This window comes from Fundulus heteroclitus, chromosome 22, assembly GCF_011125445.2.
Source record: "Fundulus heteroclitus isolate FHET01 chromosome 22, MU-UCD_Fhet_4.1, whole genome shotgun sequence".
NCBI lineage: Eukaryota > Metazoa > Chordata > Actinopteri > Cyprinodontiformes > Fundulidae > Fundulus > Fundulus heteroclitus.
In genome coordinates, this window is record NC_046382.1 from 29,279,372 (window position 1) to 29,300,243 (window position 20,872).

Below are 20,872 nucleotides of genomic sequence, written 5' to 3' on the forward strand. Positions count from 1 at the left end.
AGACTTCTGTACATCTCATCCTAACAGGAGTATACAGTAAAAAACTGAAACAAGTGGCCAGAAAAGGAGATTATGTCATTTGTTTTTCTCTTACATTAGTGAAGACTTCATAAGGATTGGAATTATTTTAATGTATTGTAATTCTTTATCATCACCAGGTCCCCAAAGTCCCTGTGAGCGAACAGACTTGCGCATGGCCATTGTTGCGGATCACCTGGGGCTCAGCTGGACAGGTAAGAACCTTGCTAAGAAGCATATTAATGAAATAGGATATCATTGAAAAGTTTCTCTATTACACTGGTTTATTTCAAAAGAAAAACTCTTTTATTACACAGTTTCATTCCACACATAAATTTTAAATTTTTTCAAATCAATTGATTTCAATTTTATTTATATACCACCAATTTGCAACACGTGTCATGTCAAGGCACTTTACAAAGTCAAATTCAATCATATCATCCAGACAGACAGGTCAAAACGTTTCCTATCTAAGGAAACCAAGCAGATTGCATCGAGGCTTGACAAGCAGCATTCACTCCTCCTGAAAGAGCGTAGAGCCACAGTGGACAGTCATCTGCATTGTCCATGGCTTTGCAGCAATCTCCTTGAGCAGTGACCTCTCGTGGTCTGTGACTGTTGGAGAACTGCTGTGTCAGTATTCTTCTCCATGATTTTGTAGGCCATAGCACAACACTCCTGTATTAAAAACTATGTTTTTATTGGTCTTATAGGATTTTAAAATTTTCTGAGAAACTGAATTTTCAAGTTTACATTAGCTTCAAACCATAATCTCCTAAATGAAGACAAATAAAATTACCTGCAATGCATATATTTAAAGTATTAGTTCACCTTTATGAATTGATCTATTAAAACAGATGAACCTCTCCCTGATGATCTAATTTATTGAGTAACTTTTGCTATTTTGTTTTCCTAAAACAGAAGTCAAACTCAAGTTCCGTGGGCCAAATCCGGCCCGCCAAGGCAATTTATCTGGCCCTTAAGAGCCAAAAAAAAGGCATATCATGTCATAAAATGGAGGCATATGCCCTTTTAAATTGTACACAGTGGCTAAAACTGTGCCTCATGTAGCAAATGTTGATTTTTTTAACTGGTTAAAACAGCATATCGCCAGTTTTCCCACATGTCAGTTTTCCCACAACACATAAAACAAAACAACCCATAAATGTCCAAAAAGAGAAAAAGTGATGCAGAATGATGAGAGTTTAAAATGTATCTCACCCCAATATCAACCTTTTTTGCAGATCAACTGTATAAACAGGGCCTAAGGGTGCTACTTTTATGTTATTGTGCATTTTCTTATCCTTCTATGAGAACTGAAAATCAAAAGTATCATCTATACACGTGCAACCAGCCCTTTTAATGACTTCATGATGCAAAAGTGGCCCAATATAGACACGAGTTTGACATCGGTGCCATAAAATATTCCTCTGGCCTTTCTGATTCAAAATGTGTTTTTTGCTGCCACCTTCAGGTTGGCCAAAGCCAAACAGCACAATGCATAACAGCATTATTTCAAATCAGAGCATGTTTTCACTAAATCACTATATCTGCAGTAAACTAACTTACTGGTTGACCTCGAGGCATATTTCTGGTAGTTTAGTAAGGAATCAGCACTAAAATCCTCAAAATCTAGATTTTAATGCTATAGTTCATCTTCACATTTACAAACTCATCAGACGACTTTCCATTAGTGTTTACTGTAACACTGAAACTGACATGGCTTACTGGCTATCCCGCACTAACTAAACACACACAACGAATAAAAGAAATCTTAGAGGAAGTTAATAGAGTAGACAAGTGGAGGTAGACAAAGTGTAAAACAGACAAAATTAACTTGTGGAAATAAAATAAAAACATTTTAGCCTCTTTTAAAAATTCTATTTCAGTACTAATATTAAAGTTGCTTTTCCTGATAACAGAGCTGGCTCGAGAGATGAACTTCACAGTGGATGAGATCAACCACATCAGACTTGAGAACCCCAACTCTCTGACGGCACAGAGCTTCATGCTTCTTAAGAAATGGGTCAGTCGTGAAGGGAAAAATGCCACAAGTAAGTCTATTTTTACATATGAAAACATTACTTTCTTCTCTGGTCTTGATTGTAAGCAGATTTATCTCTTTCACAAATAAATGTATGTAAAGTTAACCAACAAAGGAATATACAGATTCTCACGAGCTTTAGTGGTCGGTTTACCCGGTGTTCTCCTTTCCATCATTCTGCCCTCCTTCCTATCTAACTTTGCTCTGAAATGTGGCTGGGATTATGGTTTAAATCAGAACACATGTGACACAGAGTGGTTCACATTTGCTGAGATTTATTTTTTGTGGGGATATTATGTTTTTTTCTGTAAATTCAGAAAAAAAAAAGTCATACCTTTTTTTTCTTTCTCCACAGCGGATGCCTTAACTGAAGTGCTGACCAAAGTCAATCGGATGGATATTGTGACTTTGCTGGAGGGCCCAATATTTGACTATGGTAACATTTCAGGCACGAGATGTTTTGCCGATGATAACGCTGTTTTCCGGGATCAGGCTGATGGTAAAGTTTAGCTCTACTAGCTGACCTCTTACCTCTCCCTGCTACCTTTTCTGTTGTGCAAATGCATGGGTCAAATATGTTTTTGACCTGCAACAAATATCTAAAGTATATACCCTTATACTAAGATTTGTTTTTTGGACAACTGGGTCCCACTGTTTCTAAAATGCTTTGTTGATTTCTGTAACGCCACAGTGTATTTGCTATTGCAAGAATCATGTAATACACATTGCATGACATTTCTCTTTTTAGTTTTACATTTATATTTAGATTCTTTTAATAACTGTTGAACTTATTTTAGGATGTGTTTGATTATTTAAATTAAGAATAATGCGTGTTCAGTTCAGTAAGGATCAACATGGTGGTGAATCCAGTTGTCCCAAAGAACCATTTTTTAGTGATAGAACCCTTATGGGTGCATGCTGACTACCTGCTTTAAATGTTGCTGAGTTTTGTGAAAGTAGAAATTAATTAACTTTGTAGAGTCTGCCTTTCTCCCTCTATTGTGCCTTGCAGAAATATTCATTTTCCTTGAACTTCTTATTTTGTCGGATTACAACAATAATGTTTTTTATTAGGATTTTATGTGATAGACCAACACACAGTAGTGCATAATTGTGAAGTGGAAGGGAAATTTACATGGTTTGTATTTTTGGTTCTAAAATGAAAAACCTAAGTGTGCTGAGCATTTGTATTCAGCCATGACACACATGCAGAAAATTCAGATATTATTTACCTTTCACTTCACGACTATAAACTGCTCTCTGTTTTAATAGATCACAAAACAAATGTCATTCAAATATGAGAAGGAAAAAAGTTCAAGGGGTGTGAATACTTTTTGGGAGGCACAGTTTTTAGTTCAGTTCTCCTCCAGTTCCTCTGAGCCTTCTTTGGATAGATGAGAGAAATTCTTCCTCTGTGAAACCAGACTGCCTCCTCCTCCTCCTCCTCCTCCTCCTCCTGCATTCCCTTCACCTCCCCGCAGTTCTAGGAGTCGCTGATAACAGCACAAAACAGCTCTTAGCTATTTAAGAGTCAACCACATGTGCCTGCTCCTGAATCCCCCACATTATTCATCTGTTTTGTTTCACAAGCATTATTTCACAGCACCTTGTTTTCTTTTTTCCTCTTTCTTCAATTCCCCCCTTTTTTTTGTTTTGCCCTGCATGTTCTCTGCCATTTTATTTGTTTATAGTGTGTGTCATTATTCCCCTGACTCCCAGAGGCACTGAAACAGCTTATATCCTGCAGACACCGAGTCCATTTTTCCCAACACCGACGCCAACTCCTCCACCCACTCCCCTCACACCCTCCGCGGCAGCTACCTCCCGACCTTTATCGCCCCGCCGCTCTTCAAGCTACGAGTCGTCCATTTTGCTCAAAGACTTAGCGCCTTCTGCACCGTCGCACCCTGTGCCTCAGTGGCCCTCTTCTGATCCACGTGAATTCTCCTTCTTTTCCCAATTGTCCTCCCACATCCCCCTGATCACCTCACCTTTACCTTGCTCACCTGCACCTTTCTCACCATCACCCTTCTCGGTCGCCTCCATCCCAACTTCTCCCACGTCGGTCCCAGCCTCCCCCGTTCTTAACTCACCAGGCCCGGCCTCCTCACACGCAAACACAGTCTCCCCCACGTCCTTGTCTGAATTCTCTTCTGACTTGTCTTCTTCCATAAAAACAGACCAGAGTCTTACAGCCCTTACCTCCACACATTCCTGTCATCACCCCACCCTATCTCAGCCCATCACCATCCTCTCACCCTCTGTCAGTGACTCTGCGAGCAAGGAATCTGTAGTTGCCCAGCCGAACCCCTCGTCTCGGCCCGTCTCCCCTCTCTCCACATGCACCCTTCCTCCCATTTCTCCCTCTGGGTCTCGTTGCCCCAGCCCCGCTCCTTCTTCCCCGCCTCTGCGCTCCCTGTCTCCCTGTCCCGTTTGCCAGTGCAAATGTGTGACCTCGGTCAGCCCGCCTCCCGCTCGAACCCGCTCAGATCCCTCTAAAATGGAGCTGTTTATTTAGCTCTCTCCGGGTTCATCCCGTTTCCCCTCTTTCCAGCCGTTTGTTCTTCACGTCTCTCATCTGTCATCCGTCTCCTGTGAGCATGTAACACAACACCCTGGCAAATAACATAATCTCGCACTTATCAAATGCTACGCTATGGTTCGTGTACCCTTAGGGTGCGGTTTCATCATCTTACCTCACTAAAACTGTAATACAGTAATATTCTAACATGTATGTGAATGAGTTTTTTTATGATCTAAATATTTTATTAAATTTCGATTTAATAACTACTTGGTTCTCAAACTGTAGCACAGGTACCACTTTTAGTAAATGGCCTGCTTTTAGTTTTTGCTCATTATAAATGTTCATATTAAGCGTACTGGGTAGGGCTGGAAGACATAGAAAAATAGCGTATCGCTAAAATAGAAATCATATTGATCGATATCGATAATTATCAACAAATTCAAAACATGTATTTTAAGTGCAGCCCTGGCCATGTTATGGTGTTGCTTAATGACCCATTTTTTAGATACAGAACACACAAATACTGAATTCAAACTCAACCCTTTATTCAACCAACTTATTTACCAAAAATGCAGGTTTTTAAAAAAGAACGCGTGCTCTCTGAACTCTTTGAAGGGGGCGGAGCTTGGTGACAGAACGTTCCTGGGTCTGCATTTGTGATTGGTTGGGAGGATGTAATTACTGTAATATTAACCTACATGGCTAGAATGCAAAAGGAAGGAAAACAGCTTTTCTATCGTCGATATACGTCTATCGGTTGACATATATTGTTATTGAATTATCGTCCAGTCCTAGTGCTGAGTTCATTTGCCTTAGAGGCCGGAGCTGGAAATGACGTCACACCCAAGTTGAGGCCATTGTAGTTGCTAGTCGGATTTCCCATTTCATTGCTGAATTGCTTTTATTGACTTGTGCTGCACTTTTGTCAACTTTGTTCTTTTGCTCTATGAACAAACATTGAGTGGAGTTAACTTTTGATGGTATCCACCATTACCGATATAACCTGATAAAAGTGTATTGGACTCCATTTTATGCGTTCAAATGTGTTCCCACGTTGATATTTCACAACACTAACCCTAACTGGTTAATAGTGATGCAAGCCATCAGAGGTTCTAATAAATGGTTAATAACACATTTTTACTACATTCTATGCATAACGCAGCCATATTAGATAAGAACAAACTTCTTGGAGAGCCTTGACATTCCCAAACAGAGATATGACTTCAAGGGCACTGTTATCTTTCCACTCAGTGCACAGAAAATCTGACCTCCTAGTACAAAGAGAACGCACTGTTCCATGCCAGGTAAAAATGAACATATTGACAATAAGAAAATAAGCAACAGAATGAACCAGGAGAATGTGTCATTTGTTAATTATGCTGTGTTATATTTCCCTCTAAAGTCTGGACTTATGGTCTAGATCTGGGAAAGGCATTAAATATGAATTAACAATGTTTCTGTTCCAAGTTTGGAAACCATTGGGTTGTGCTGAGTTGTAGTTTTTAACCTGACCACTTAGTAGTTTGTCTTGTACACTAGTGGGGTTTCCTAATTTCTATGCTAAGTAACTGGCTAACGCCGATTAGATTTTCATGGTACCATGAGTTTTTTCTGCATTATGTACTTTAGAACGTTCACTAAAAGAAAAAAAACATCAACTCATCATCATAAGTGCAAATAAACTTTTTTTGTTGTTGATTTACCCTAGGCTGTTTTGCCTTTAATTATGCAGTAATCTATAATTAAATCACATTCCCCATCCTATTGTGCAGTACCAATGTAAACAATTGTTTTTCTATGACAAAAAAAAAAACACAACACAGATCAATGTCCTGTTATAAAGCTATTTAAAATTTCAGTCCAAATGATGCTAACTAAAAATCTTGGTATTTACTAAGGTGGTACTTTTTATGAAAAGTTTGAGAACCAATGGAGTAAATGTGTAATTTACACATTCACATAATTTGTGGGGTATAGTTTCTGAAACAATGTTTTATGAAATTATAAAATCCATCGATTGAGTTCATGCACATTTTAAATGCTGAATGTTTTTGACATTGACTTGCCATGCTGGGATTTTACTGGATCCCTTTTATACCGCATTACAACTCAGTGCGTGTCTGCATTGCACTTGAATACGTCATTGTCCATTTCATATCGTTTTTGGATTGAGTTTTGTGTGTGTGTGTGTGTGTGTGTGTGTGTGTGTGTGTGTTGTATCCTGTTGTGGCATGCTTCTGTCCCTGTCTGTACATTTGTCATCCTGTCCTCTACAGATTATCAGAGCATTCTAGCTGAGCTGCAGTCCCCTGCTGCTCTCCAGTCCACCCCCTACTTCCTGGAGCCTGAACTCCCAGTCACCCCCAACCCTTCCCTTGCCCAGCATCAGCATCTCCGTAACCCCGAACCAGACACCTTTTTCCAGACTTACAATCAGCCCCAGCTCGCGCCTGGGAGTTCAGAGGTTGATCCTTGTAGCAAAGACCCAGACAGCCCCCCTGACAGTCCCCCCAGGCCCTGTGAGCTTGCCCTGCCCGTCCCAACCTTTGCACTTCCCGACCCTCTTCCGCCTAAGGTCAGAAAGCCCCACATTGCTTTGAACGACCAGCTTCTTTTGAGTGAAGAGGAGGACAGATCTTTCCAAGAAATGGAGCCCACCCTCAGGCCCAGGTCGCAGTCCTTCCCGACAATGTGTGAGTTAGACGTCGACCTGGCCTTCTCTACGTCCTCTCCTTCGCTCTCATCCATGTCGTCGATAACCCCATCGTCCCCTGACAGAGCGTGTATGGGTCTGCGGTTCTGCAACGCCCTAGACGGGGCCCAAGAGAATGTAGGTCAGAAGGAGGGTCAAACGGAAGTGAAGGAAGATACGGAGAAAGTTGCTGAGATTGTTGCAGCGCAGTTAGCAGAGAGGAACGGATTAGTGGAGAAGTTGGTTGAACAGGAACTGATCAAAAATGTGGAGCGAAAGTGTGAGATGGTTACAAAAGACAGGTCTCGATTGGCGGAGGATGGGATCATTTTGCTGGAACCAAAGTTGTCCGCCGAGCATGAAAAAGATGATGTCAAAGAGCAGCAGGATGGGGTCCAAGATGGGAGTAAAAGCTCAGAATGCGAGGAGGAGAAGGCTAGAGATCACGACGACCTCTCAGTGGAGCTCATTAGTCTAGCAGAAACTGGCCATAATGTAGTGAAAGAGGCTGCTGATCAACCTCTGGATATTCCACAAGCGAATGTGGAATGTGGTGATTCAGAACTGCAATCAAAAGATGGACAAGACATCTGTGACAGATTAGTTGGGGGACCAGAAGACCCGATTGTGTCTGACCTTTCCCCCCAAGCTTGGGTCGAAGCGCTTGATCGACTTCAGCCCAGTGAGTCTGGAAGCAATGAGGACGGAGAGGAGCAGAGCGGCGGAGAGATTCCAGAGGAGGCATTAGGGTCTTTGCTGGAGGACGTGAATAAAGAAGGCTCAGAGGAGAAGGAGGACAAAGAGGAGACTGGATCCCGGGATCAGGAAAGTCTTGAAGCGGTTGGACATGCAGAAAAACGCGTATGTTCACTTTCAGGATGGCACAGCGATTCATCCAGCGTCAACGTGGAGCCGCCAACGCCAGGCCGCAGCGTCAGCTCAGACCTGCTCGACAAACAGGAAAGGTACAAGTGTAAATCAGAACCACATTTAAAGCATAATAATAAAAAACAATCACTTGTTTTAATGAAAACATTTGTGTTTTTTTTGTCTGATAGCCAGGAAAACTCCAGTGAGTCCGTCACCTCCTCGTCTAGAGCTGAATCAGGGAGGTCCCGACCTAATGGCGATAACTCAAAGCATTCACCTCAGGACGCCTCATCAGACTCATCTAACGGCAGAAAAGGCGGGACACTAGTGTCAGAGAAAAAAGTTCAGGTGATTTCCCATTAATTCCTGTTTATAGGAGTCAAATGAAAGGACCCTGATCAAAAACATAATACTACATCCATGGACTTAGGAAACACACCAGAGTGATAGTTTCAAGTTTCTTTGTTTGCAAGGTTGTGGCTTACAGCTAATGAAAACCCGAAATGAACTGTCTCAGAAAATTTGAGTATAACATAAAACCACTAAAGAAGTATTTTTATACTAAAATGTAATATTATCACTATGTTGTGGCCTACACAGCTGCTCCCTTGTCATCCTCACACAAGGCAAGGCTAAATTTATTTACGCATCACAGTTCATACACGGGGTATTTCATCCTCTTTTCCAAATGTCTCCATCACTTCATAATTCCTTAGCTATAAGCCATAATCAGGGAATTTAACAGAAAAAAAATGCTTGTAATATACCACCTTGGGTGTGATGATGCTGTTTAGGAGAATGAGAGCTACTGAACTACAGAGATGGGCCTGTGCCTGCAGTAGTTCAGGCACAGGCCCATCTCTTATTGAGATGGGCCTGTGCACGTGGTTTTCTTGTTCCATACGACCAAGCACAGCATAGCAGCTCAACGAGGACATCAACGAGCAAATCTGTGTATTATTTGTTGTGGAAAAGTGACGTGTAATCTTCTAACCCGTTCCTCCGCAGCGGGTTAGTGTAGACTCCGGTTCAGAGGAAGAACAGACCGTAACCACCAGAATCTACAGGCGGCGGCTCATTTTGAAGGTACCCTGAAAGCCTGGTGTACAGGCTTGCTGGGCTCTGGTTTGGTTTAGCTTATAGTCCACCGCCTCGTTCTGGTGTGCACTCTTATAGTCTTCTCTCTCTTCCTCTAGGTTTGCTCTGTCTTTGTGTGTATGCGTTTTTAAAGCATAAATATTCAAGCACATGTGTTATCGATTGTATTAACGGCAGTTCATGACTGAGGACTAACTCAGGACATTCTCATTTTCTGAGGTTTTCTTCTAGCGTGGTGTTGGTGATGGATTTTTTTTTTTTCTTGCATTAAGAGGTGAACTAGAACTGTGTGCTAACCACAAACACTTACAGGGAGAAGAAGCAAAGAACATACCAGGCGAGTCCATGACAGAGGAGCACTATATGGACCAAGATGGTAACCTCATCAGTAGAAAAGTAACGTACAACCATTCACTCGACTGTCTCATTCCCTTGCATAGATCGGAGTGGGTAATATTTTTCTCTAAGAAAAAAAACAGGATTCTTCAGATAATTTATCCCATTGTCGACGTCCTTTCTGCCTTGATCAGGTGATCAGGAAGGTAATTCGCCGAGTCTCAACTCCCACTCCAGAAAACCAAGGAGGTGACAGGTGGCACAGTGACCTTCACTACAGTCCCACTCAGCAGGAATATGGGTCAGAGGTTGGCATGAAGATTACCCTTTAATTGTCTTTCCGTAAGGTTTAATCTACACGGGTGAATGGTTTTCTGAGGTCATGATCTGGGGCAGTTTAACTTTTAAAGCCGCACTGAAGACAAACAGCTCATTGCTGTTACGAACGTAAATCAGGCAAACCCAGTATTCAAACCAAACAAGTGAGGTGAAGGCAAAAAACAGGATTTAATAATAAAACAGGGACAGGCAAGGCTCAATGGTCAAAATGGCAGTCCAAAATCCGGTACACAAAAGGCAGTCCAAAATAGGCAGAGGTACAAACAGGGCAAAGCAAGCTCGGATAACCATGGGACAGAAACAAGTCGGTAAACCGGTAAATCAGTCAGACAGGGCAGGAAAAACAGATCAGGGAACAGGCTGGCTCAGAATCAAAAAGGCTCTCGGGTTAGCATCAACAGGTCAATCAATAAAGGAACGCTGGAACAAAACTCACCGTGGCTCGTTAATGATCTGGCGGAGAACTAAAGACTGAGGCAGAACTATATAGTGAAGTGCACAGGTGAAATGGAGTGAAAACTAATTACCGGGAAACAGCTGGAACTAATCAGAGGCAGGGAAGTGACTGACAGTGAACTGAACTGATAGGTTGGTGACTGCTGACAGGGGAGTGAGCTGGCAGGTGAACAGAACTGAGCTAAAAGCTTACAGAACCCTAACAGATAGTATAACACAAAGAACAAAATCAAACCACAACAAAACTCAAACTATTCCGTGATTCAAAACTAAGACAGAACCTAAAATCATGACAATTGCACTCTAAGACACACATTTAATTGACTAACATGGCTCATCATGCTTAGAATACAGTTGTTAAAATTTACTGTTTTGGTTATGTAACAGTCTAACACCAAATACGTTACTTATTGGATAAAAATAAATAAAATAATCAAATAGTTTTCTACACTTTTATCTTTTTCTTTAAGAAACAGGGAAGGTCGAGGAAGGGTCTCAACATCACATAAATTAACTTTGCTGCTGCAGCTAACTATCGTGGGTAAACATGTGGAAGGAAAGTTCGGAAACGCTGGTTATCCATTTATTTAGAAATGAAGTGATCCATGGATATCAGCAGATATTTTGTTTGACAGAGATCACATAAATAAAAGAAAATAAAGAATCTGGTGAAAGTACACATTTTCCTGCCTGATAAACCTTACTCACAAACAAAAACCCAGTTTTCCTCATTGGTCTGGCTGCTAACTGCCTGCCTGTGGTTTCGTTCTTCACCATGACATGAACTGTGCTTTTGCATTTGCTTACATTTATGGAGCCCACCCATGTTTCCTCAATAGATGATCTATGTTGTAGAAGTGCTGCCAATTGTTTGGCCTCCATTAAGCGGCCACAGATTTATACAACATTTTCCCATTCGAAACGTCTGTTTTGTCATAAAACAATAATGTGTTTTCTGGTAACTGCCTTATAGAATGACAGGCTTCAAGATGGTGCACTTATACAGTAAGGTATCGTCCATTAATGGCAGGACCCTCCTGTTTTTGAGGGCGTGAGGCCCTTTTTGTGTCAAAAAAAGTCTCCTTTTGACAAACATTCTCTAAAGAACATGAGTTTGACCGCCCCAACATGAAAGAATTAGAACTGCTTCTTTTGAAATAAACCCTCAAAGTTGTTGACTTAACCCAGAAATAGTCAATTACACAGTGACATCATCACAAAAAAGCCATATAATTGTTTAGTTCATTTTTTTATTCTTTTTTATGCTCATGAGCCAAGTTATTTTTTTTTTGACCTGTCCTAAAGAGGGTAGTCAATGATCATAAGGATTCTTTAACTTGAAATTTCCTGAAAAGCATTGCTCAGACCAGTTTGTGTGCAGCTTTAGGGTAGTTTATGTGGAATGAGCCCTTATCATGTTTTGCTTCAGTTCTGCAGGTGGATTCTTGTTGATTGTTTTAATACAATTGTCCTCGTTATCTTACTCAAGGGAGTTAAATGCATTCATCTGAAATGCAGCCTTGCATACTGTACCTGAATCCGGCGGAGGATGCAGAAAACCTTTCTCCTCACTGTGTGTGTTCTTACTGGTTTCTTATAGCCCGGCCAGATAATAACGCTATGATTGCTGTGACTTTGTTTTTTCTAACTCTGCTCATAAATTTCTTCTCCTTCCAGGTATGTAGCTGGTGTGGTGTCGGTCTTAATGAATTAATACTTTCTATAACGCAGCTAGTACTAACCCTTGTTTTGGATGGAAGCATCATGAAGCCAGGCCTTTTAAGTTGAGGCTGCAGCGTGCTTCTTGGGTGCTGTTGTGTCTTGCGTTTGAGGTTTTTCAGATTCGTGTTGGGTTTGGGCTTGTTTGCATGCTGTCAAGGAGACATCAGACATCTTAATCAAAGAACCTTCTGTGTGTTTGTGTTTCTCAGCAGGCCGACGGAGGAAGGAAATGCAGACGATCAGGGGATAAAAAGCACCACTTATAGGGCAGGTTTTGTTTCAGCAGGTACATTAACATACGGTCTGTCAGTAAACGTACAGCTTGTTCGCATGTTCACACAATTGCATAGCATATGAAAACTGGGCCGCTTTTTCTTTTCTTTTTATACTTCACAGCAAAATGTTTCACTTTATAATGGGAACCAAACTTAGAATCTAACACTGACTTAATCTCCTGCTTGATTTAGAGCACATTCTATATCCTGGTTTACCACGGCATTAAATTAACCTTACCGTCGATAAATATTGTCATCACTGGTTAAAATGTCTGTTGTGAAAAGAGTCAAGTGTTTATTAATGCTAGCTCATACGCAAAAAGAAGTGCAAAAGTAATGTGTTTTGATTGTTTTATTGGAAGTTGAGTGTTATAGCAGTTTCTCGTCAAACGCTGAATGTGTGAAATCAGTTTCCATCACACTGAAGCCGTGTGGCAATCAGCCACATACTGTGCAGACCTGCTAAACTGTTCAATTAAAAAAAAGCTATCAAAACATTGCTTTTTCGATGAAGCCATACACTTACAGTGCCTTGTAAGTCTTTTCCACATTAAAGATCTCTGGGTATTCATCTGGGATTTTGCGTGCCAAAACGCAGCACACTATGTGTCATGTTTAGCCCTGAGGACAGCGTGTCCATGGTGGTGGTGTACAGTGTTGGGTTTTACATTACATCTTGCGTTTCATATGCAGACCAGAGAGTCCCCTCTGTTCAGAGCACCTTCTTCCACATGTCTGGATCGGAAGTTTGTGGCTGCGATGTGTCAAAAGGTTCAAGAAGTGTGAATACTTTTGTGAAGTGGTGTATGTCAGCCGTTAGTCGGGCCAAGCATTGTGTTATTGTGAAGGCTGCTGTTGCTGCCTGCATCATTTATTGTGTTTGCGTATTAACTCATATATTTTGTCTTGTTACCAGCAAGATTTTTATTCTTATTGCTTCTTAGATTATTGCAACACTGACCCATGTCATGCAGCTAAAAAAAATGTGGATCAATCAATTGATGTGTAGAAATGTAAACAATGTTGCACGTTGAACCCGAGTGCATTGTTTAGCGTTTTGTGAATGCTGAAAACGAACGCTACTTTAACCGCATACCTGCTCTGTGTCGCTGCACTCGGTATAAAAGGCTGACTGGTCTGAGCCTGCTTATCCCCTGGCCACGCCGCTGCCCTGCCGAATGAGCGTGAATGAGAGCCAGTTAACAAAGAGAGCCGAGCTTATTGATAGCACACCCATCAGCATTGCGTTGCCTCGCTGATACCCTACATGCCTGTTTTTTTTGTCCGGTAAATCCCCAACTCAGAACAGCATCGTAGCATCCTAAAAGAGTTTGTTATCCCACCGGCCAGACTGTTAATCCCCGCTGCTGCTCGCCCTTATGCTCGCTGTGAATCATGCCGTCTGTGCGCAAGTCGCTTAAAAATAGAACGACGCCGCTGTGAAATCAGGGAGAGAGTCTCTGTAGTAACAACTGTCACACTTACAGTATGTTAAGTGTTGAGAAGAAACTCTCCATAGACCTTTTATTTAAATTTTATATTGTGCCCTACAAAAGTAATCACACCCTTTGAACCTTTTTTTTCATATCTTGTCTCGTTGCAGCCAAATACTTTAGTAAATTTCATTGGGATTTTTATGTGATAGGCCAATTTAAAGTGGTGTACAACTGTAAGGAGGAAGGAAAAGCACAAAAGGTTTTCAAAATGTTTACAAATGAAAATATATTTAAAAAAAAGTGGGAAGGCTGTTTTATTCCAATCCAAAAACCTGCGATACAGGTAAATAAAATAAAACGAAATGCTTACAAAAGGTTTCCAGGTTTAACTGACCCTATTAGATGCACGCCTAGGTGAAATTAAAGCATTGATTACTACCAAGGCCAAAATGAATGATACACAATCACACTTTATCCCACTACACTATGTATGGACATAACAGAATCAGTAAAACTTGCATTATAAATATCTAAATGGTACAGTGGCTTTTGGAATAAGACCTTCACAATAAAAGAAAAATTCAAGGAAAACATCTGCAATTTAAAACATCCATTGTTTATGTTACATAAACCACATTTTACAAAAAACATACATTACTTCAAAACCTTCACCAGACTTACAAAGAACGTTAGAAGTGAGACTTTTTTTATTAACGAAATAGAGATAATTTGGTTAAAAATAATTAACAGCCATACAAATTTTTAAAAAATATATAAAAACTGATTAAACAAAATCACAGCAAAAAAAAAATAAAAATTCTATGCGACTGAGTGTTCGGTGGATGTCACACCTGTATATTGAACATTAGACTTTCAGTGAACATTTACTGAACGTCATTTGAAAAAAAAAAACGCTTGTTAGCTGGGAACCAAATGCCTTCAAAAGTCACCAGACTAGCTAACAGTTTCCAGTTGGTTGTCATTTAATCTCACAAACCCAGCTGTCCTGTGAAGGCCTCATGGGTTTGTTAGAGAACATTAGTAAGAAAGCGCATCATAAAGACTTAACCCTCATTTACACAACGTCTGTCTCCGCCCTGCCGTTCGCCGCCATTCGTTCTAGTCCAGCATGCTACTTCAGCGTCCAGAAGTGCTGTGCACCGCTGCAGACACCAGAGGTGCTCCAAGAAGCATGCGCAGTCCTACGCTGTCCCCCGAAGGCTGTGTAAATGCTCTCATCGAATATAGTTGGGGGTATTTAAAATGGAGTTTGCACTGGAGCAGAGATGGACGCTGTGTAAATGAGGGGCAAGGAGCACAGCAGGCAGGTCAGGGATGAAACTGTAGAGCTGCATAAAGTGCGTTTAGATTTTGAAACAACATCTAAAGGCCCGTTTACACTACACTTTTTTAACCGAGCCGAGACCAGTCCGAGCTCGGTAACCGAGATAACTCTTGTGTGTAAACGGTCAGCAGACTGAACTGAACGGCGCTAAACATAACCGGACCGCACTAACTGCAGACCAGTTCCTGAGCAGGTCTCGGCCTGTTTTTTTTTCCTGGCCCGGTTATCTGATAAAGAGCGCATGAGCAGACCGCGTCATCCCCTTACAGTCAGCTGACTGTCCGCGTTTTTTCCGGCGTGTCTGGCTACACGTCCCGATTCACACTCGATTCAGACAAATTTCAGACATTCATAAAAATACTAGCTTCCTTACCGTGCCACACGATTTCCAGTGATGATTCTGCTTAGCAGTGTGATGAACCTCAGCGTCTGTCGTTTCCTGCGTCTGTAAATCCTTATTAGACGTTCGTTTGTCTTATCCACGTCCCAAAAGCCGACTCTATGTCTAACCATAACATCCTGAACGTTACGGGCGCCGCCGTTTTGTTTTGCTGCTTCCACCTTCAATCCCAGGGAGTGGTAGTACCGCAGATCGTCACTAGGAGGCGAGGAGCAACCAAGGAACCGAGATAGCGTGGTGTGTAAACGGTCGTCTTGGCTTGGTTAACTGATCCAAGCTCATACTGGTCTCGGCTCGGCTCGGTTAAAAAAGTGTAGTGTAAACGGGGCTTAAGTCTTAAACTTCTGAGGAGCACTGTTCCAATCTGAAAACGTCACTGTCTCTATGTGTGAAGCTGTCAGGGGCATACCTTAAAAGACTTGCAGTTGTTGGCGCAGCCGAAGATGGTTCTACATATTAGTGACTCGTGGTGACTAAATCCAAACACATGCCGCACTATTCACATTTATTTTGTTAAAAAAAAAGAAGCCATTTGCCATTTCTCTTCCACTTCACTTTGTGTTGGTCTATTATGTAAAATCCCAAATTAAATATATTGAGGTTTGCGGTTATATGAGAGAATTACAAATAAGTTTAAGGAACATTTCTTCAAGCACCGTAGGTTACTATTTTTTCTTAAATTTGTGCATTTGAGAGTGTCATGTCAGCTGTCAATAATGTACATTTGACTAAATATTCTGTCTCTTGCAGGCTTACAGGAACCATGATAGACGTTACCTGGGAACAAGTGGATCAGACCATTTTGGGAGTTCCATCTATTGTGATGAATTAAAATAAAGGTCCAGTCTGCAAATTTCTGCTCCAAACAAAAGATTTTTTTTCCCCCGTAAGAGGAGTCAGACCTTCTCAGATATACGCATGAGCATGAAAAACTCACTTTTGGTCAGTAAAAGGACCGGGAGGATCCTTCCTATTTTCCGGCTGCAGTGGACCAGTTGACAGTGATTCTGCCTCCTGTTTTGTGTGAAACGCTCCATGCCGTGGGTCCACTGGTAAAGCGAGGACTTTCCTTAGGAGCTTCGTTTGCTGTGGATATCAAATAAAAGACTACACAGGCACAACTGTAGCCAAAGATGGCACAAAAGCTCATGGAAAAGGATAAAGCGGACATGGTACCAGAAAAATAATCAAACAGAACTCTTCTGACCCGACTACAACACTCGCCTTATAGTTTTTTCTTGATTCATTGCTTTCAGGATGTAAATGGTTTTGGGGATTTTTTTTGTTTTTGCTCCTTTTTAAACTTTAAACTAACACGAAAAGCTTTTTTTCTGTATAGAAAATGACAATGTGTATAATACTGAAATAAAGGGGCGAGTTAGTTATAAGGGCGCACTGAGGAGAAGGGTCTTTTCAAGTGCTTTCATAATCTAGAGAAGCAGTTTCCACTTTCAAAGACCTGACTGTAACTTCACTAGTTCTTGTATATTTAATTACTAGAACAGGTTTAATGTTTGTACACTTAAAAAAAAAAAAAAGAAGATGGTTTGATTTTAATAGGGAGAACGGGGGTGAGGGCGGATTTCCTGAAACTTTCTGTTCCCAGTTTGGGAGCTGGTCTAAAATCCTGCAAAGAAACAAAAACGAAACAAAAAGCAGCCTTTCAGAGTTACTCATATTTTCATGCATGCTGTTCACCTTATTTTAGGTACAATTTTTACAAGTTTGCAAACACTGTAATCGAGTGACGAAACCCTTTATCTCTGTACACATAAAAGCCCTAAGGCTTGTCACCAGTTTTATATTTTCAACTGGCAGTGGATGCCATTGACTTGTTTTTAATGCCGGGGGTGGGTGGGGTGGAGGGGTGGGTGGGGGGCGAAACATATACATTGTTGAGGATGTGATGTCTTGTCTGTCTGTGTTAAAAACCGAGAGGGCCGGCCGGCTTGTGCCACGAGGACGAGGTGACCTGAATGTAAATGCTTGTAGGCTGGCTCGCTGTAGAATTCAACTCGTGCTGTGTGTATCGGCGGTAAGGTGTTGGAGTTCCTGTACACTGTTAGACTGTTTGTAATCATCTTAGCTGAGTGTCGATTTGGTTTTTCTAACAGCTGATGTGGTGTTAAAGAAGCATTGGGGCATTTCTTTTTTCTTTTAATTTTTTTTTTTTTTGTCCTTTTGTGGGGTGGGGGGGGGATATTTAATCACAAGTAGGGAGGGTAGAATATTTCCTTGATTTAAAAAAAAAAAAAAATTAAGGACACATAAAGCATTTGTTTGATTGTAGCTCTACATAGCATCATGTATGACAAAAACACTGGATGGATCAAAAACAGTCATTTATGCATAAATAAATTGTGTTTAACTCTGAAACTGTGTGATCTATTTAGGCTTGAGAGACTGTAGACGCAGCGTGGAATAGGAACGTTTTCACGAGCTCACCGAGAGGACTTTGTTTTTCATTAGGAGCCATCTTTGTGTTGGTTTTCATTAGATGCCCATGTAGTTCTGAAATGTGGTGTTCTACTGACGCGAAGCCTCGGTATGCCGACGTCTATGCTGTGGACATGGGGGAAAAAAACTATGTAACCTGTTTTTATTTGACTTTATTTTTCTGAATGGGGATGGGTGGGGGGTCGTTTAAAGGAAGTCAGGTGGGGTGCGAAATTACATCCCCTCCTACTGCTATGTCAGTCAGGAAGGGGTACAGAGGATCCTTTGATATGGTTGGGAAATCAATTTTCTTGTCAATTTTGTTTGATAAGTGTTTTCACCTGAGCAGACTTTTTGATGTACAATTCTTACTAACAGAGTGAAGCCATTGAAAATGTTAACTATTCTAGCACTTTGGTTATTCAAGGTCTTTTAGAGGCTATAGCAGCAAATGATGCCACCACAAATGTTTCAGACATCTTGAAAAAAAAAAAAAAAGATTTCGATTTAAAAAAAACGAAAGAAAAAAAACAAATAAAAATGCTAAGATTTCGCAGTAAGGCTGTTTCTGTTCTCGTTTTTGTGTCCGTAAAAGGTTTGATATGTCATGAGTTAAGTTTGCAGGCTGCCTTGCTGGCAAAACACCTTTTTGGCTCCGCCCACTTTGGACATGAGATCAGGACTTTGTGGCGGCCACTCCAAAACACTGACTCTACTGTCATCAAGACATTTCGTAACTAATCTGGACTATTTGTCCATTTAGAAGACCCATGTGCAACCAAGCCTTTACTTCCTTTCCTGATGTTTTGAGTATTTGCATCAGTATTTGCACATTATGTTCTTTTCTCATGTGACCATGTGTTTCAGGAAGTGCACAAGTCTTCCCGGACACGCCCACAACATAATGCTGTTGGAATGGTCTTCTCAGGCTGGCAAGCTCCCCCTTTCTCCTCTAAATGTGACAGTATTCACTATGACTTAATGAGTCAATTTTAGTTTCATCCTACTGCAGGAAATTTTTTCAAAAGTTGGCATCTTTGTCCCTTGGTACATTTGTAACTGTAACCTGGCTTTTTTACTTTTAGAGTAATATCTTTATTTTTGCTAAGTGACCATTTATCCCTTGTTGGTGTATAACTAATTTTCACTATGAATCTAGACACTTTCTTACTGCACGCACCAAAAGATGTTCGTGTCTGTGACACAGAACCCGTTTTCTTCCTGGATTGCTAAACTAGCTGGACATCTCCATGCCTTGCACATAACAGATTATTGTGGCGACTTTATCCATCCGGAAAGTGCACCCAAGGATCAACCGGACTTGTGATGGTCCACAATTCTCTTTTTGCCTGATTTCTTTTGATTTGTACCGTGGTTCCAATCAGTGTCTTTTAGGCGCTACATTAAAACATCAATTATCTTTATTGTCACTATGTGATACCATAATGAAATTTTGGTGAGACACCAGCTCAGAATGCACACAGATTACACATAACACACAGACACAAGGTTTTCAAACGCTTTTCTTTCCTTTCATGAACTTAGTTGTACCAACGACACTTCCTGAGAAGCAAATACGAATGTCTGTGGCTTGGTGTGGCGCATGGTCACATAGTATTATATATATATATATATATATATATATATATATATATATATATATATATATATATATATATATATATATACACACACACACACACACACGTGTGCCTACAGTTAGCTCAAATGTTGAAGCAAGCTATCATAAGCTTACAAGGCAAGAGCAGAGCAATGGAAAAAGATGGCCCAGTCTGATGAGTCACGCATTCTTTGACAACACTAGTGGGAGGATGGTTGCGCATTGTTTACCTGGGGCACACATGGCACCAGAATACACTGATGGACACAAGCAGTTTAATAAGTTGGTCAGTTTTCTGCTTGGAAACCCTGCGCTCTGCCACATGTGTGGACGTTGCATTGACATGTACCACCCACCTAAGCATTGCTGCAGCCTCCAGGCAGAACTGTATCATCAACAACTGAGGCTAGATCACTGGAAAGAGATTTGATAGATAGATAGATAGATAGATAGATAGATAGATAGATAGATAGATAGATAGATAGATAGATAGATAGATAGATAGACTACCGTTCAAAGGTTTGGGGTCACCCAAACAATTTTGTGTTTTCCATGAAGTCATGCTTGTTCACCACCATACGATGTGAAATGAATAGAAAATAGAGTCAAGATATTGACAAGGTTAGAAATAATGATTTGTATTTGAAATAAGATTTTTTTTACATCAAACTTTGCGTTCGTCAAAGAATCCTCCATTTTCAGCAATTCCAGCATTGCAGATCTTTGGCATTCAGCTGTTAATTTGGTGAGGTAATCTGGAGGAATTGCACCCCACGCTTCCAGAAGCAGCTCCCACAAGTTGGATTGGTTGGATGGGCACTTCTTGCGTACCATACGGTCAAGCTGCTCCCACAACAGCTCAATGGGGTTCAGATCTGGTGACTGCGCTAACCACTCCATTACCGATAGAAATACCAGCTGCTTGCTTCTGCTCTAAATAGTTCTTGCACAATTTGGAGGTGTGTTTAGGGTCATTGTCCTGTTGTAGGATGAAATTGGCTCCAATCAAGCGCTGTCCACTGGGTATGGCATGGCGTTGCAAAATGAAGTGATAGCCTTCCTTATTCAAAATCCCTTTTACCCTGTACAAATCTCCCAGCTTACCAGCACCAAAGCAACCCCAGACCATCACATTACCTCCACCATGCTTAACAGATGGCGTCAGGCATTCTTCCAGCATCTTTTCATTTGTTCTGCATCTCACAAACGTTCTTCTTTGTGATCCAAACACCTCAAACTTGGATTCATCCGTCTACAACA

General features: G+C 41.1%; 1 protein-coding gene across 22 annotated transcripts in view; it reads left to right on the forward strand.

The window, feature by feature from the left end:
• ank3a (ankyrin 3a) overlaps nucleotides 1-17,216 on the forward strand; it is a 119,926-nt gene extending 102,710 nt beyond the window's left edge. For 21 of the 22 annotated variants that reach the window (XM_036126868.1, XM_036126877.1, XM_036126874.1 and 18 more), the window contains 10 exons: nucleotides 159-233; nucleotides 1,941-2,072; nucleotides 2,418-2,561; nucleotides 6,863-8,243; nucleotides 8,337-8,496; nucleotides 9,157-9,234; nucleotides 9,559-9,642; nucleotides 9,777-9,890; nucleotides 12,309-12,385; nucleotides 16,306-17,216. In XM_036126868.1, the coding sequence (XP_035982761.1) occupies nucleotides 159-233; nucleotides 1,941-2,072; nucleotides 2,418-2,561; nucleotides 6,863-8,243; nucleotides 8,337-8,496; nucleotides 9,157-9,234; nucleotides 9,559-9,642; nucleotides 9,777-9,890; nucleotides 12,309-12,365 (2,225 nt within the window). In that variant the 3' untranslated portion in view covers nucleotides 12,366-12,385; nucleotides 16,306-17,216. The remainder of the gene's footprint in view (nucleotides 1-158; nucleotides 234-1,940; nucleotides 2,073-2,417; nucleotides 2,562-6,862; nucleotides 8,244-8,336; nucleotides 8,497-9,156; nucleotides 9,235-9,558; nucleotides 9,643-9,776; nucleotides 9,891-12,308; nucleotides 12,386-16,305) is intronic. The other variant, XM_036126885.1, reaches the window with a different exon arrangement.
• Nucleotides 17,217-20,872: the final 3,656 nt, after the last annotated feature.